The sequence below is a fragment of the Protopterus annectens genome, chromosome 13.part0, assembly GCF_019279795.1.
Source record: "Protopterus annectens isolate FY-2018-M chromosome 13.part0, PAN1.0, whole genome shotgun sequence".
Taxonomy (NCBI): Eukaryota; Metazoa; Chordata; order Ceratodontiformes; family Protopteridae; genus Protopterus; species Protopterus annectens.
Genome location: NC_056747.1, coordinates 523,616,853 through 523,635,060, shown reverse-complemented (window position 1 = coordinate 523,635,060; position 18,208 = coordinate 523,616,853). Strand labels below are relative to the sequence as shown.

The window sequence follows — 18,208 nt, the reverse complement described above, 5'->3', positions numbered from 1 at the left end:
GTTTAATGTTGTGTGATTCTTGTTCCTGCAGAGAGGCATTGTGGCTTTCTTGTGGGACAGAAGGAATTGTATAGCTAGCTAATACATGGTATGGGTCCTTTTTGCTGGTTATTTGGAAATGAAGACGCTTTCTATGAAACATTGTATTTCTTCAGTTTTGTTTTTCTTTTGGCGGTTCCCATTAGGGGTCGCCACAGCGGCTCATCGGTTTCCATTGCTTCCTGTCCTCTGCATCTTGCTCTGTCATACCAACCACCTGAATGTCCTCTCTCACCACATCCATAAACCTTATCTTAGGCCTTCCTCTTTTCCTGTTACCTGGAAACTCCATCCTTAGCATCCTTTTCCCAAAATACCCACCATCCCCCTCAGCACATCTGAATCTTATTGTGTAACCTCTTATAAGCGATACAGAATGTAGATGCTTATGTCTACTATCTAAACTAGTGAATGATGTTCTGTCTTAAGCTGTACATATGCTACTTTTGGATTTTCGCTGATTTTTATGCTACTCTAGATTTTTTTTTGCTTCTCAAATGTCTGTAATTTTGAAACATATTTAATTGTTATTGTGATATTGGAGCTGTTCTCCCCGGGCCTCCACTGAAAATGGGCTCATTCTGGCCCAGTGGACTTTCCCAGTAAACAAACATCAATAAATAAAATAAATAGTGCATCATGCTGCTTTACCAGCCTTGATGTTTGTCTCTTCTGAATGTAGATTCAGACACCACCACCTTTTTTCTCTTCCTGTGAAGTAGGTGGCTAAATGTGTGGAAGGCATTATAGCCCTTCACAGCCAGAATGCTCTCCACTATTTTAAACCATAACTGAGTCACTGCACAGATGTTCAGTATCCTCCAGGGTGAGAAGGGCCTGTAGGAAGTGGAGTTTCTTGTTTAGGCTTCTAGCATTGATCAGTAACACCTTCATATTTTCCTTTGCTTGTTTTATGTTGATAGGTTTGTCAGGTTGGTATTGCCCAAAAAAGGCACTATGGGAGTGGACAATGTCTTTGTCAGTAATCAAAACCCCAGGGGGGACAGATGCAAGCCATCCCCTGTGAAGCAACATGGTATTTTGATCATATCCCTCCCAGGCTGACAATTTTGCATCTCCTTTGAGTGACACCAAAAACTAAGCAATTTTTTCAAGTTGTTTATTTTTTGCTCAGATCATGGTGTCATCCTTGGATAAGGTAGAATGCTGCTCAGTGTAGGCTGTCTTGGGTACATAGTCTGAGAGCTCCATCATGTCTCTTCATATGGTCTGTGGCGGTGCACCTTAAGTCATTGTCATCGGCATGAGCTGTGACAAAATCATACTCTTACTTGTTCAAGGACTTGAGTTGCATGTGTGATCTGATGGATCCTAACACCAGACAAGAAGCTAACCATCACTCTTTCCTTGCTCAGCCTGGTAGAAGGCGCATCTGTATGTTTTAAAATGGAGTCACCTATAACAATAATGTTTAATTGGGTCGATGCCTGCCTTATGTGCTCAGTTTCTGTGACTTTGGGACTCCATGTGCTGTGTGAGGAGGTAAAATCACTAACTGAGTGTGCTTTGTGCCTGTGTTGTGTATTGGAGGTCTTTGTGGTTTAGCCAAGTTAATCTTTAGAACCTCAGCATATGATGGATTATATGCATTGTGGTGGCTTTGAATAGGTGTGTCATGTACTGCTGAAGATTTTGGTGTCTGAGATTATTGTGTGTGAGACTTTGCCTCCAACGTTAATATGTACATCTCTCACACACACACACACACACACACACACACACACACACACACACACACACACACACACACACACACACACACACACACACACACACACACACAGACACACACACACACACACACACACACACACACACACACACACACACACACACACACACACACACACACTTATGCTATTTGAGAAAGAGATAATCAGACAAAATGAGACGATTATTACACTGTCTCAAGATGTCCATTTCTATCAGGGGGAAGTACTGGTCGATGATAGTGACATGAATGACTATTGGGGCAGGAGTAATAATAACTGCTTGGAGTTCGGTTTTAGGATAATTTTTTGGTTGACATGCTATTGAGCATTTAAAGTTCAATATAAAGCAGCTAGCCTGGAAATCTTCTCCCACTAGCAAGCACCAGTAAATTAATTGTAGTAAAAAAACAACTCACTAATTTAATACTAAAATCAATACTCCAAGTAGACTTCAGAAACATTTTTCACAGCTACACAGCAATATTTTGGAGGTGTGATGGGAAAGAGAGGGGTACCAGGTAATTTTTTTTTGGGAATGTAACAGGTTGGTTAGAAATTCCTTGCAGGGTGCTTTACTGAGGAAATTATTATTTTGAGTTGGAATATAGGAATTAATTCCCTAAATGTAGTAAGGCCCTACCACGTTTAATGCTGTTGGCTGCCAAAAAAGCAGTTACTGGAAATCAGGCACCAAAAGGTAAACCAACTAAACCAAAATTGTTGAATGTTGTCAAGGAGATAAAATAATTGAAGGTAGGATCTTTTGAAAAGGGAAGAAGCAAACTACATAAAAATAAATTAAATCTGTGGGAACAGTATGCATAGAATAATATTCAGGTGGAGGAGTGAAAATTCAAAGAAGGAAGGAACTGAGCAATCCAGTGATGTTAAACTGAATAAAAATTAAGAAATAAACCATATACATGTAGTACATGAAAAGGAAAAATCTATGTAATGGTTTGTTTGCTTTTTTATATCATCATATAGAGCCATGTCGCTGTGTACTACATAAAGTTAATAAAGGCGGTCAAAAAAAAGAAAAGAACAATTTAGATCAGTGTGTGAACATGTAATGTCACATCCAAACAGTTCAATGCCTAGTGTTATACCAGCGTGGATACAGTGTGGCGTCCCCGCAGATTTTATGAGTACTACAGTATTGCAAAACCTAGGAAAGCTCATGTAACACAGGATGTATTGTTAAAAGTTTGGGTGTTCATTGCAGATTTATTATATCCTAATACTATATTGTATTAAAGTGGGCTCCACAAGAGCTATGCAGGGGGAGAATAATAACTTCATGTAGTTTTTGAAACAAGTTATACATTTATAATAAATATGAGATAACTTGGGTTTCATTTCCAGTCTGACAGTCCAGTTTCAAGTATGAAACACTAATTTTCTTTTTCTTCTTTTTTTTGGAAGCTTGATCTGGAAAATGAAAACTTGAGGGTGCAGCTCAGTGGAGTGGTAGAAGAACGAGATTTGGGCCTGCGGGAAAATCTGCAACTCCACGCCAAACTGGAGAGCCTAGAAGAGGTCCTTAAGGTATGAATAGAGAATTAGGGCTTTTTAGTGAGAGAAGTATCACTGTTTAGAATTTTTACTTTTGCCATCTTAACCCTAAGAACATTTGATGTGAAATCAGGATGTACAAAACAGTAGCCCACTTGAACAGATTTTGCATCTAAACGGTTTTCTGTAAAAGAGTGGTGCTGCATTTTTGAAACTTTGCAAATCTGTTTCATTGTCAATGTTTTTGCCAGATATTCATAGGCTGTGGCCATAGTATTTTAGTTTGCTAGCTAGTAGAACATGTGGAAGTCTTATATAACCTGCTTATTGCACTGCTACAGCTGTACTATGTTTACATTGGTTTGCATGCATGTAACTTTGTGTCCACTGCTACGTCATTTGTCTTTAGAATATATTTTGTTTCTGTGTGTGCTTTTGTTTTTTCCTTATGCCACTGTGACCATGGAGCCTCTCCCTAATGTACTTGATTCCATTTGTTCCCTAGGTGTGGGGATTTTCCTTCAAATCCTCAAGGGTATGAAACATGTAGGGGAACCATTATCCAGGCAAACATTGGGGTGTTTGGCACTTTACTTGGCATGCTAGCAATCAGAGCTTTTTTGTATGAATGGCCCAAACCTTTCTCCCTATCTCTACACCTGTCTGTCAAACTGCCCAAGTTTGCTCCCCTATTAGGGGGTGCAGTAATCCACTTTGCCATGTACCTTAATAAAAAGCATGGCTTGAGTCTTAAGGTCCTTGCTTAATTCCATATGCTTAAACTATTTAGAACGTTTTTCTAAGTTCAGGGCTAATGAAAGACTGATAAGAGTCTGTGAATGTTCTGAAGAACTGATTGTCAGACCATCAGCATAAAGAAGAGTTGGAATGTTGGCCTGACAGAAAAATAAATGTTATTAATACCTAGGTATTAAAGAGTGAACAGGAGGTGTCCCAGAACAGACACCTGGAGAATTAATTTCATTTGTAAAATAAACTCTACAGAATTCTGACCGTCTGACTTGAACTCTGATGTTCATGTAAACAGCTGTTAAACCATCTTAACGTTGTCTGGATCAGGCTGTATAGATTTGATGTGGTGTTGTGTGGAGTCATAGGTTGTAATTAAGATGATGAAAACTGCAGCACTTAATTCACATTGTACTAATGTGGATGCTTTTCTTGAGAGTCAGTTGTGATGCTGCAGTATGTTTGCCCTTCTAGAACACTCTGTTATTCACAAAGGAATTCATAGTTTTGTAAATTAAGTTGTATAGCAAATGTGTTTTCCATCATCTTTGAGAGTGGGACTAGGTGTGCTTTTGATGTATTTGAGTCAGCATTGCGAGGTGACCCTTCCTTGGGCTGAGGGACTAAGATGAGTATCTTTCAGAGTTCTGGTGAAGAGTCTGTGGTCAGAGAGAAGTGGATAATGTTACTGAGGGGAGGAGCCAGGACCAGTGGTGTACAGGGATAAAGCCCTGATTATGGTCCGTGTGGCCTGAGTTCAGTTACCAGGTTGGACACTTAACAGCACTAACAAGAGAGGATGGCTGTGTCCATCCTGTGGAGGAGACTAAGGCAGTGCAGGATGCCGACAGCTACAGTTCGTCAGACAAGGGTTAGTGTTGTAGTGGTCATCTTGGTGGTGGGCTTACAGCTCAACAAACTACCACCTCATAACATCCCTCATTAGTGAGTGCATGAATGCATGTACTCACAGGGGGAGGACATATTGAACCCTCATAGTGTTGCAGGTAGCCCGTCCCTCTGTCCAGGGGCAGGATTAGGGATTTGCACAAATGCCTCCTTTGCAGTGAGAGTGCAAACTCCCAGTGTCTACCTGAATGGTGGCACCTCTAGACAGCTCTCAGCCTAATGGATCTATCAACGATAAAGGAATGCATAAGCTTGAGGTTGATATTAGGTGGCTGGTAGGTAGTGAGAAAGGATAATAATAATATGACAAAGGTGAAATGTTAGTGAAGTTGTTGCATAGTTTCATGAATTCAGGGAATAAGCCAAGTTAGCCTGCCTTACTTCAGTCAAAGTAAACTTTTTAACTAGACCCTCACTGCATTTTATAATGGTTTAGTCGAAGGCAAAACTGAGGATGAAGTCATAGGATGTGGAACTAGTGGTTTCTTTATGGACTAACCTTATTGATGAATGTGCCTCCCTAACTGTAACATGCTAAACAATCTGCAGATCCTTTGTCAGCAACTAAGGTAGTAGATGTGAACTACTTTTTTATAAATAAAAGTGATATCCACTGTAGACTATGTTTTTCAGGCTTTGGCATTTATTTCCTGCCAGAAACATTTAGGCTTTTTGAATAGTCATACTTGCTTATTTATCAGACTGTTGTATTTGTTTCTAATACAGCAGACTTCCTGCCCAGTAAAGTGACTATTTAGAATTTTGAAGGTAGTCCATTCTTTTTTTTTTCTTTGCAGCTAGTGTTCTTATTGTTTCAGAGGTTAACCGTCGCATTGACCTGTCTTACTCATCTGGTGACCTTAGAGTAATACTTTTCATGTAGGGGGCATAATAAGCAGATACCACAAGACTACGTCAGTTAGTTTGTGATGTGAAACATACCTGTGGCTGTAAGTACTTTTGGAAGTGACCGTTTCATAGATTTGTCTGAATGGCGAGTAGACTTATTGCTTCATCTGCTTTAAAAAATGGTTGTGATAATGCAGTAAACTGTTAAAATGTGGAGCAGTGTTCATGATTTGGAAAATCTCTTAGGTATGTTAGGTAAGCATTCAGTCCAGCAATTAGTAGTTTTTGTTGAGAACATTAGTTATTACAATTTCAGCTACATTTTGTATAAAGAATGATTCCATCAAGCACTTGTGTAAGGTGCCCTTACAGTGCTCATCCCAATGTATATTAAAAGTCACCTAATAAGTTTAGGCTTGCCCATTTGTGGTTCAATACTCTTTAAGATGGTAAAGGTTCCTGTAAGTGAGTCTGGAAGGTATAATAATCAAATCCTTTACCAAGTTTTCGGTGTCAACTAATTAAATGTTTCACAGATAACTTACCTAGGCTTATCACCTGTACTGAAAAAGCCAGTAATTAACATGTTAGTAATATGTCTAGCCAGTAGGCACAAGATGCCATCTTCAAACCGTTTTCCAGGTCTTTGGCTTTGAAAAGAGTGGTAAAATTGTTCAGTGGAGAATGAAGCTACCATATTTCATTCTAGAACTGTACGGTAGATTGTATGTCTTGTCTGCAAAACTTTATGTAGTACTCAAGTAAATCGAACCTTTTTCAAATGCTAATGCATTAAGGTATGCAGTGTTCTTATTTTCCTGTTGTTTTCAGAAGTGGTACTGAGTGAGTCGAGGTTTAATTTGTTCTATATCCCCAGCTAATGGTAATGATGCTTATTTCAATAGTAATTTAGTGAAAATTGAGCAAATGTTTTAGGTATCTGAAGATGCTGTCGCAGTTGACCATTGATAGTTTTAGTTTTCTTACATAGGGCTAGAATTAGTCCACCAGGTAACTACTTCTGTCTTGGAAGGCAGATAAATAGCTGATAAGGATTTACCAAGTGCATGTAATGGAAAACAGTTTAGTAGCTCTCAAGCTGATTTTATGCATGTGGGAGCAGTTTACAGGGACAGCAAAAGAACTGACTTGAATTGGGTCACCACAAGTGGCCTTGATAAAATGATTCATAACAATGTACAAGACTTCTGCAGGCAAATGTAGTTTCCAGAAAGGGCATGGTATTGACACACCCTCTTTTTTATAGTGAAATTGCTGAGGAAGGAGCTGAGCAAGGAAATATTTAGAGCGGTCTAGTTCCTTGATCTATTTAAAGTCTCCATTGCCATCAGTCACTGCATCATGGTAACTAGACTTACTCAACCAAATATAGGTTATATCACCAGCCTCAGTTGATCTGCCAGTGAAGTACATGATTAGTTGAGCTTAAACATAAAGTGGTCTTGTGCTGAATTTATGGATTGTGTAGTTGATTTGGAGTCACTGCAGAAAGTTCCATGTAATGCAGTATATGAATTACTTGAACTCTTGCTTTCCAGAGAAAGTCATCTGCAACTGCCCAGATGAATCTTAAGATGACTTTCCTTAGCTTTAGCTGTGGTTAGCAAATTCTGCCCTCTAGTTTAACACTTTAGGTTAAAGTTGTTGCTGTTCATTGTTGAGTGATTTAAGGAAAAAATGCTTACCATGTTGAACATATGTAATGGTGACCATAATTTGTGGACAGGTTCTGTGGAATACCTCTGTGGTGCTTTTGTGACTTTTTTTTTTTAATTTGAAGGTATTGTCCATGATCTCATCAGCAGACTCATTGAGTAGTAGCTCATCGAATCCTAGCTGTCAAAACTGCCGATGTTAGTTGAATATTCCCATCTCTGTTTACAAGGACCATTTCCATCCATCCTTTGGAGCACAGCTTGTCAGCTTATTGAAACACTTGGAGAGGAAACTGATTAGCTATTTTTCAATTCACTGTCTATGACATTATGGACTACTGGCCAGCCTGACATTCTTATTGGCCAGTCTAGTTAAATTTTGGGTAGACTGTACTACCTCAGCTGAAAGTTTAGCAGCAAAGCTGTAAGTGTATGATCATGGCCATAACTGTTTTGTGGTGCCAGACTTTGAGATCATTAGCTCTTCCCTAACTAAAAACAGTAAAGCTACTTAACACAGGGCTACGAGATTTTTTCTGAAATAACATGTCTCCATTTCACTGAAGTAACCTGGATTCCTTATGCTAGTCAACAAATTGAAGTCATTCCACCTTAATGCTCTGCCAACTACCACAGGCAAATGAGTTGTGATATTGCTTTTTTGCCACTAGGTTGTGTTTCCTGTGTTTGGCTTAAGTTTATATTGGAATATTGTTTACCCCACACTCTATCCGCTGGAAAAACACCCATGTTTTTAAATACTTCAGAATCTGGCTGAACTAAAGCATTGTATATGTCCACCATTTTGATAAGGTAATATCAGAAATAAACAAGGTTTTAGTCAGCTCTGTGACATAAAGGAAGTGAGCCCTGCCTAGACTCAGACAGCCATGGTTCTATTATCAACCCTGATACTGGAGGAGCTGACTAGGGGAGGGAGAAGAATGAAGGGGCTTTTCCTGCTAACCTCTCTCTCTGGGGGGGGGGTTGAATGGAAGAGGTTTAGTCTTAGTGTTACTGGTGGTACTGGAGATCATGGCAGAGTGCAAACCACATAGAAGGGATAGGGCTGTTGAAGAGGCAACATGCAACTGTAGAGGTATAGCACAGCCTTGTAATGCCCCATTGCACACTGCTTGAAGGCAGGGCCCCCAAACAGGTACACCACCACGGATCTCGAAACATTCATCTCACTGAATAAGCCTGATGTGAGCCTGAAGCCAGCACAAGTGGATTTAGGACACAAGATGTTGTCGGCCCTTCTGTTCTTGTCAATATAAATCTTCCACTTTCTTTCTCTGGAAGCAAGAATGCTTTTAGTAAAGGAGTTTTTTTTCAGCTGTTTTTTTAGTTCAGCTAGAACTCAGTCTTATAGATTCATAGGTAGGTACTAGGCTATCTGCCCTAGGACATTTATAAGCCTAGCCGGAATGTGTTGGCTTTCGCCTCCCTTTTATACTAGATTCCTGAGCCTCTGTCCAGCAGGGCCATTGAAGTGATCCCAGGAGTAAATTTACGATTTCCCATCCACTCATCAAGATTTCTCTTGAAGAGGGTCAGTGAGGGGCTCTGCCTAACATGGACTGGGATTCTATTCCAGAGCAAGGGAAGCCTTTGGGATATGAATCTATCCCTCCAGCATGTCCTATTTATTGTTGTGTTAAGATTTAAATCCCTGGAGTGTGTAGCTCTAATGAATTTGGTTTTCTTGAGGTGGAGCATGTCCAACAATTCCGGGTTAGACATGGCCTTGTACGTCAGGCAGAGATCGCCTCTGAGTAGGCGGTAAGCAACTGAGTAGAGCTGGAGTTTCTTTAGTCGAGCTGCATAGGGCATCTGTTTGAGGCCCATGATCCTCTTGGTGAGGTATTTTTCAGGTCTCTCCAGCTGTTGCAGGTGAGGTAAGGTACATCCCAAATGGGGCATTGTATTCAAATATGGGCCTGATAAGCAATGAGTAGAGGGGCACAGTGACCTGTCTTGATCTAGATGTGAACCCTTTTGTGATTAGGTGAGCTATAAGAAGGTTTTTCTAACCACTTTGGCAATGTGATTGTCAAAGGAGAGGTTACTATCTACTTGGGTCCCCAAATCCCTAATTACTTCTTCTATACTTAGTGGATTACCTCCTATGTGGTAGTTTGTGGGCACTTTGTTTTTCCCAAAGGGGATGACTATGCACTTTTTGGCATTTAGCTTGAGGCCATGGTTCTGACACCAGGTATCCATCTCCGTAAGGCCCTTCTGGAGGATGCTTGTGTCAGCTGGTGAGTCTATTATGGCTCCCAGTTTGCAATCATCTGCGAACTTGGTAAGCCATAGTCCTCCTGTGTTTGCCTGTACCTCAGAGAAGTATATTCCGAACAAGAGGGGTCCCAGGACTGAGCCTTGTGGGACGCCACTTGTAACCGTTTTAGAGTTGGACATGGCACCCGTGACTCTGACCATGTGAGTTCTATCCTTGAGCCAGTTTGCAACCCATCTTGTGACATATGGGTTAATATTTAAGCTGGTAAGCTTATTTATGATGCCAGAGTGGGATATTGTGTCAAAGGCCTTTGCAAGGTCGAGGTAGGCTGTGTGGACTACCTTTTCCTCATCTATGGCTTTGGTTACTATTTCGAAGAAGTCATCTAGGTTTAAGAGGCAAGATCTGCCTTTAACAAAGCCGAATTGGGTAGGGTCCAGTGTTTGGAGGTTTCCAATGTCTTTGTTTATGAGATCCATGATGATGCGCTCCATAGCCTTGCAGACCAGACTGGTCAGGCTTATAGAGCGATAGTTCCCGGGATCCATTGTGGCGCCACCTTTGTGGAGCAGGATCACTGTTGCTGTACGCCATTCTTTGGGTACATAACCTGTGGTAAGGCTGAGTTGGAACAGTGAATTTATGTGAGGGTCCCATTGATGCTGTGTTTTTTTACCTTGGAGAGGGCTGCTTTCACCTGTGTGTCTGTGATATCTGGGGGACTACATTCTTCTGGGATAGACACTGGCTCTTTTGGGAGGGAAGGGGGGGTAAAGTTTGCACTGAACCTGTCTGCCAGGATGTTGGCAATGTCAGTGGGTTCAGTGTATTTTGTGCCATTTTGCACCAGCTCAGAGCAGATCTGTGAGTTGCCACCCAGATTCCTGACATAGCTGAAGAATGCCTTGTGATTATCTTTAGAGCCTTTAGCAATTTTTCTTTCAAAGCTAGCCTTTGATGATTTTATGAGGGATCGAAGTTTCTTGCTAGTACTGATCAGGGATGCCTTCTCTTTTTGGGATTTTGATTTATGTAATAGTTTTCTCCTTCTGTTGTATAACTTATTTATGGCCGGGGTCCACCAGACTGGTCTCCTGTTTTTGGAGGAGTGAGTCTTAGTTTTACTTGGGATGGCACGATCCATGCATTCCTGTAGGTGCTCATAGAGTGCATTTGTAAAGGAGTCTGCGGTTTGGGTAGCATTTTCCATTTTCCCGGGGGCTTTGAAACATTCCACCTCTTCTTGAGAAGTGTGAAGTTTGCTTTTGAGAAATTTTTCACAGTGGTTTCCTTGGCTGGGGGTGGGATCGGGATGTGGATGTCCACTGTGATTAGTTTATGGTCTGATCTTATCAATGAGGGGTTTGCCTCTGGTGTGGAACATTGAGCCCCCATGTTGGTGATGACCAAGTCCAATATGTTGTCCCCTCTTGTGGGAGTGGTGACCAGTTGTTCCATGGCGTTTGAGTTTATAAACTCCTGGAACCATTGGGCAAAAAAGTTGGGACTTGAGTAGTTTTCCCAGTCAATGTTTGGGTAGTTGAAATCCCCCAATATCATGGTGTTTGGTGAGTCCTTTATATTCTCCAATGTTCTCAGGAATGCCGAGTGGGGTCCGAGACAAGGTGGGGTGATCTGTAGCAGGCTACAAATTGAAAAGCAGTTTTACCTACTGTTAGTTGCACATGGATGGTTTCTGTTGCCTCGTGCAGTGCCACTAACCTGGAGGTGTATGTATCCTTGATGAAAATGGATACTCCCCCACCTTTAGTATTTCGGTCCGAGTTCTGGGGCCGAAAAAAATGGTATGAGTTGAATCCTGATAGTGCTGGGGTGCTCTTTGGGGCCTTGAACCAGGTTTCTGTTACTGCACAGATTTCTATTTTCTCCATACTGAGGAGTGCCTTGAGTGCGTGCATCTTGAGGTTTAGACTTCTGGCGTTGAGTAACATTACCCTTAGTTTTTTGTTTCTGATATTGTTTATGGAGGTGGGTTTGTCTTTTGAGGCTTGCCTAAAAAAGGCACTAAGGGGGTGGTAAGAGCCTTAGCCAGTATTAGAAAGCCTAAGGGTGACAGGTGCAAGCTGTCCCTGTGGTGAAGCAATGTGGCTTGTCGAGCATGTCATCCCAGACTGACAGACAATGGATCCCCTTTGAATGACACCAATAGCTTAGCCAGCCAATTGTTGAAATTGATCATTTTGTCTTTATACTATGGCATCATTCCTGGTGAGGGCAAGATGCTACTCAGGGTCAGGGTCATGCCGGCCTGGGCTATATGATCAGAGAGCTCCATCTATGTCTCTTTTCATGTAGTCGAGGGAGGTACGTCTCACGTCATTCACAGCAACATGGGCAATGACAGAGTCATATTTGTACCTGCTGTGGGAGTGACCCGAGTGCTTGTGTTATGTGGCAGATCCTGGCACCCGACAGGCAGCTCACAGTGACCTTCTCCTTGTTCAGTCTGGTGAGTGGGACGTCAGTGTGCCTGTCAACAGAGTCTGCAATTATCAGTGTATTAGGTGTGTTATTTAGCCTTAGGGGCTGCGACTGCATGGCACACTAACTTTGTGAAGTATGTGATATGTGAAAGTTGTTGTGGGGTAGCGTTTGCTTGGATGTCTGCTTTGGAGGTCTCTGTTGCTTTGGCAGATTTTTATTTAGAGCCTCCGGGTATGTTTTGTAAGTTTGTGTCTTGTTTGCTGGTGCGATTGGTCTGTGTGAGACTGGTTGTGTGGTGCGAGTGGTTTCCTTCTCCTCCTGAATGACTGTGCCAGTCTTGGGTTGAGAGAGCTTGGCCTCCAGTTTGGCTGTATAGTTGCATCTCTCACATATATTTGAGTTAGTTGGAAGGAGGAGAGGGTTGTCTGTGTACATATGGCAATTGTAACATTGCCTTAAGACTCCCAGATTCACCAGCTGGACTGGAGAGTATACCTGAAACTGCACTTTGGACATGCCTGGATGGTTTAAAGAACTGATTTATTGATTGTCCGGAGTGGACGAATAGGGAGCCTTGTACTTCTGGATAGTATAAGGGGGTGTAGTGCTAACGTTTGTTACTGCTTACTGAGAAATTTGAGCAAGTGCTGGGCTGTAGAATGAAGGTTGAGTGCTTATTTTGAGAGTTTGACTAATTCTAAGGGAAAAATTAAAGAACAGACTTTGTGGAGCCGGGAATAGTTTAAAACTGCTTAAACGGCGCTGCGTGACGTGGCACAATGCGCAAAACCGCTAAAGCGGGTTTTAAGGCAGGGAGTTTGAAAGAGATAGGAAATGGCCCAAAATGGCCAATAAGCTTCTAGTTACTGGGCTGAGACCACTCCTTCAGGGACAGATAGGCTGCTCAGAGCTCCCCACTCTCACTGGTGAACAGAGAAGCTTCCTCCTATCCAAGTAAGGATATGAGCAACACAGGAAGTATGACACAGCCTAGAATTCAGCAAGACCTGTAAACTGGACTATTGTAGTTCAGAAAAGGCGGGAAACAAGGATATTTTTTTTTTCTTTTTTTCACTTATACAACAGAAACTGGGCACAAGAATACAGTAAATGCTTCAGATCGGCTAGCGCACTTGAATGTGTAGCCTACAACAATTAAACAAGGCAAAAAACAACTTTTAAAGTGCAAAACACCCACAGCAGCCTTCAGTTGTCCACCCAATCCAGACAACTGTCAACAGAATATATAGACTATGTTACTTAGCTCCAGTCTCTGAGCATCACAGCTCAGTCTTAAATAAAGCTTTTTGTATACTTGTATTGCAGAAAGCTGCCTTGCCTTAATACTAGGATCCTTTCCTGTAGGAATATTCTGCTCTCTTTCTTACTGATATTCTCACTGTAAGAACAGCCAGCTATAGTCTGTTCTTTATTTACCAGTGACCCAACTTTTCATCAGTCGCAAAACAAAGTATGTAGAGCAACCACAACTTCTAATTTCTGTTACCTAAACTCTAATAATTTCTCCCTTCTGTACTGTGAAAAATTAGACTGTTATAATTTTGTTATAAACAACTTTATTAATCTCATTCTTTGTGACTTGAACATAAATATGTTAATAACAATGAACAACAAATCACAATGGCACTTTGCATTGTTGTATACACACAGTTTCCATTGTAGCTCTATTAATTTATTCTTGTACATTTAGAACATTGTCACAACGCTTTTCATTTCCTTTCAACGTACTTATTTTATCTATTTCAGGATTATTTTGTATACATTACTCAAAAAAGCACTATGAAAATTGCTTCCACCATCTTTTAATGGTTCCAACTCTTGATTTTTTTATTCCCTTTACAGTAGTCAATACTTCATTTATAGCTGTTCTAATTCTTGACTTCCACTTTTGTGTAATTGCTTTTTTTGGCTGCCATTAATATTAAACTTAAGGCCTTACTATGTCGTGATGATTCTAAACCTAGACACCAACTCAATAATATAATTTAATATGTTCCCCCAACAACTATATCATGTTCTGTAGGGAGTCCTTAAAGTGCGATAACTCCACACATCCCCAGAAAATGTGTTTCCAGGTTCTCTTTTCATTCCCTACTATTACTCTACAGCTTGCTGGGGCTCAACCGTCCATATTTTTGACTCCTATTTTGATGTGTTATTCATAAAATGGTTTTCTGGCAAATCACTGAGGATTGAAGTAACTAAATAATGGCACAGATTTTGAGTTTCAGACTTCATATCCTTCAGAAAATGCATGTTAATACAAATCCTGTTTTTTAGCAACTTTTTAAGTTTATAAGATCAATGTTTAAAAATATGCCCCTATTTTTGGGCCTTTGCCCCCTGTTATTTTGGGCTTTGTCCAGATTTCTTGCCCTAAGAAGCTGAGAGATATACTGGGGGGTATAAAAGAATCTGTATAAATAATTCCATGCATATATCCTAAATCTTCTGGACTTTGTAACATACATAGGGGCCTTACAAATGTTTTCCCATTGCTTTTCTGTAATTTGTCATTCTAATCTTCCTTCACAGTCTATCTCTATTGTTTTATAATTATTGTGTAATATTTTATGTGTGTCATTAATCATCCACTTCTTAGTAGCATCCCCTGTTCTTTATTCCACTAAAACCCCTTCCCAGAGACAGTTTTTGACTTTTTGCTTCCTATTATCACTTCCCCACCCCTCTGTCTGTGTTTATCTGTATTCTGCCAGGCATACCTTTACCTGGAGATCAAACACCTGATTGTCTTCCCACGCTGTTGTTTTCCCTTTCAGGAAATTACCAATAGCGCAGCTCCTTTTTTAGTTTCCTTAAGTTATTTCCTGCCTTTTCTTAACTGTTTTACATACCCCTAGTTGTATACATATATTCCTTGAGCCACTTAGTATAAAAGACACAAACCACATCAGAATAGAAATAAAAAAAATCACCAATGCCAAACAATGCTCGTGGGGGCTCAAATTTATTTCACATAAAATACAGAGACTAAATGCTTTCACCCATCATACTATTTGGGCTTCATCAGAGTGAAGTCTATCTAAAACAGGTGCATTTTATATTCATTAAAAAGTTCACATGATCAATATCTAATTAAGACAAAGAATAATGAACCAGCACTATTTTAAACAAAAAAAAGTAAATAAATTCTTACTGTTAATTTCAATATCCATTACTTCAGCTCAGCTAAGTGCCATAAATGAATAATAAAATAAAACCGCTCTAGCTAATGAAAATTCCTAGAATATAACAACTAGTTGTCTGGACAGTAAAACTAGTTGTAAATGAACCAAATGATAATTGCAAACTACGATAATACATTATAAATGCATAATAATGCTTATGAAACCGTATTATAACATTGGTAAAAATATAATTTACATAAGAATTGAATAAAAAAAAAAAAGCTCCAAACTGACACTGGAATGTACACTAATAAAATAACAAAACAACCAGGTAGCAATCGGAAAAGGAAGTTTAATGAAGGTGCCTGTTGAAATCCATATTAAAAAATACATATGGTTAAGCATTTTTTGTCAGTAAGCCATCTTCAGCACCACGAGTAAAACTAAAAAGACAAGCTTTAAAAATGGTGGGTAAGCATTCTCCCATAACAGACCCAAATCAGTTTGATGAATTAAACACCAATCAGATAAAAAAATAAAAATGAAATGTGAAAAAAGAAACATTGTAAGTCTTTCCCAGTCTGAATACAAAAATGCTATTTTTATCAAATAGCTAAACTCTCACTAGAAGAGCCAACCAATGAGGTCATGTTAAATTGGCAGCAGTCAGATGAAAACATCCTAATCAGGAGTAACAAGGAACCAATCACAAGTCCCTACCAACCAGAATGTAGAATTGATGCTTATATCCAATGGCTAGCATCTCTCAAACAAAACCAACCAGAGTCCAAACAACTTAATGTCAACAAAAAAAAAAGTTGTTTAAATCTTTGATGCTCTTAATTTTAACTCACTGTAATGGAGATAGCAACATTTAATCCTGGGAAGTTCATAGCATCCAGTCTCAGTTGCCAAAGCATTTTGTGATGTAATAATTGATTTTTCCAGTCCCCAGAAAAATCTGCTGCATCAGTTTTCTCTAGGATACAAAACTTGAACATAGAGAAATTGTGGCAGCAAGCAGCATGTTTGGCTAATGCACTCCTGTCATCCTTTTTCAAAATGCTGTGTACGCGCTGGTAAATTCTTTTATTAAAATTATCATGATGTACAGCACCTAACCATGTACACAACCCTGTTGGTCAAACAGTTATACCTTCCCTTGACCATCCACCTAGAAACTTTTCCGAAAATAACAGTATTGAAATCAGTCTATAGGGGCATTGATGACAGCTGCCACATTTGTAAATCATAAGTGAGCCATTACACAAGTCCCTAAGAGGTCTTTCAAGAATATTCAAATTTGTCCATTTCTTAAAAGTAAATGTTGGTGCACAATATGCAGAGAGATGACCATATCAGACAGGATCAGGGTGTCCCTTTAGGTCAACCTGAACTAACATGGTCAAAGAGACTGGCCAACAAACAATCAGCGAGAATACAAAATTCGAATCAAACAAGGGGAGAGAACAGCTGGAAGAGGAGGAACAACAGCAATGGTTCATACAAGTGATGGTAAATAGACAACTTGGGACAGTCAGTGAAGGTACCGTTTCTATTACGTCCTTTCACAAATTTAACATCTACAAATTTTCCAGTGTTGAGATAAACCTGGAATATCACAAGTTATTTTTGAAAAGGATTGACTTTTATTCCCTCTGGTCATGTGAATATTGAGAACACAATTTTGAACCTAAGTTATTCAGTAGGAAATGGAACTTTCTTTTGTTATATCACAACGAGATAGGGATGGATATTTCTAATAAGGATTTCAAAAGAAAGAGTGTAGCCAACCCCCCCCCCTTCATCCCATGATTGTATTTAAAAAAAGATGTGAAAGGGACATTAGAAATTTCTTTGCTCAACAGAAGAAACAGAGATACTTTAATCTAACCAAACAAGAAAGGGACATTTTGGAGACGGTCACCTCGAGTAAAAATATAGGATGTATGAAGCCAGATAAGGGAGGGGGTCTGGTGATCATGGACCTTATGGACTATATTAGTAGTATAACTTCCCTGCTTTCAGATGATTCTGTTTATCAGATTGTGTCAATAAAAAATTCTTGGAGTATAGAGAAACAGTATGGCAGCTGAGATTAAATGCCAAGCAGTTTCCTGGGATTAATGATGCTTGCTTTGTTTCAAGCATTTTAAAGCTTAGGGCACAGAAAATTTAACACAAGATTTAGCAATTCTGTTTCTTAAGTTATGTAAGTTCTATTTTAACCAATGTTATGATATGTTTTAATAAACATTGTTATGCATTTATAATGTATTATAGTAGTTTGCAATTATCATTTGGTTTATTTATAACTAGTTTTACTGTCCAGACAACTTTTTTTATATTCTAGGATTTTTTGTTAGCTAGACGTGTTTTATTTTATTACTCATTTGTGGCACTTAGCTAAGTGGAATTAACATTAGAATTCATTTAGTTTTTTTTTTTTGTTTTGTTTTTTTTTTTTTGTTTAAAGTACTGCTGGTTCTCTCACTATGCTAAGCCCCCCTCCCTACCGAATATCAAAGCTTCACTCTACCAGAGCTGTATCTGTTTCTTAGTTGTTTTTTTTTCCGAAAAGGAGTGGACTGTGTACACTGAAGGCTGATTCATGGTCTGAAGTGCACATCTTCACTAGATACAACAAGTTACGCTTAGTTTCCACAGGTAGAACAGGACTTGTGAAAGCTGTCATACAGGGTCTTCTAGACTCTGACCCTTCCCCAACTACCCTTTCTTAAGCTATATCAGTTGTCCCATGTAGTTATTGCTACTTTAGGAGTGATGTAATGAAGAACATTTTACAGCTGGGTAAGGTAATATAACACAACAGTAGATGCTCAAATAAATCACTGTTTCAGTATTATGATCCTCTGACCTCCCCCCTTTTTCTTC

The 18,208-nt window shown here is 39.7% G+C and overlaps 1 protein-coding gene across 1 annotated transcript in view; it reads left to right on the top strand.

Moving 5' to 3' along the window:
* Positions 1–18,208, top strand: part of LOC122787927 (peripheral-type benzodiazepine receptor-associated protein 1-like) — a 1,795,954-nt gene that overhangs the window by 512,914 nt on the left and 1,264,832 nt on the right. The window contains exon 7 of the mRNA XM_044054852.1: positions 3,198–3,320. Within this exon, the coding sequence (XP_043910787.1) occupies positions 3,198–3,320 (123 nt within the window). The remainder of the gene's footprint in view (positions 1–3,197; positions 3,321–18,208) is intronic.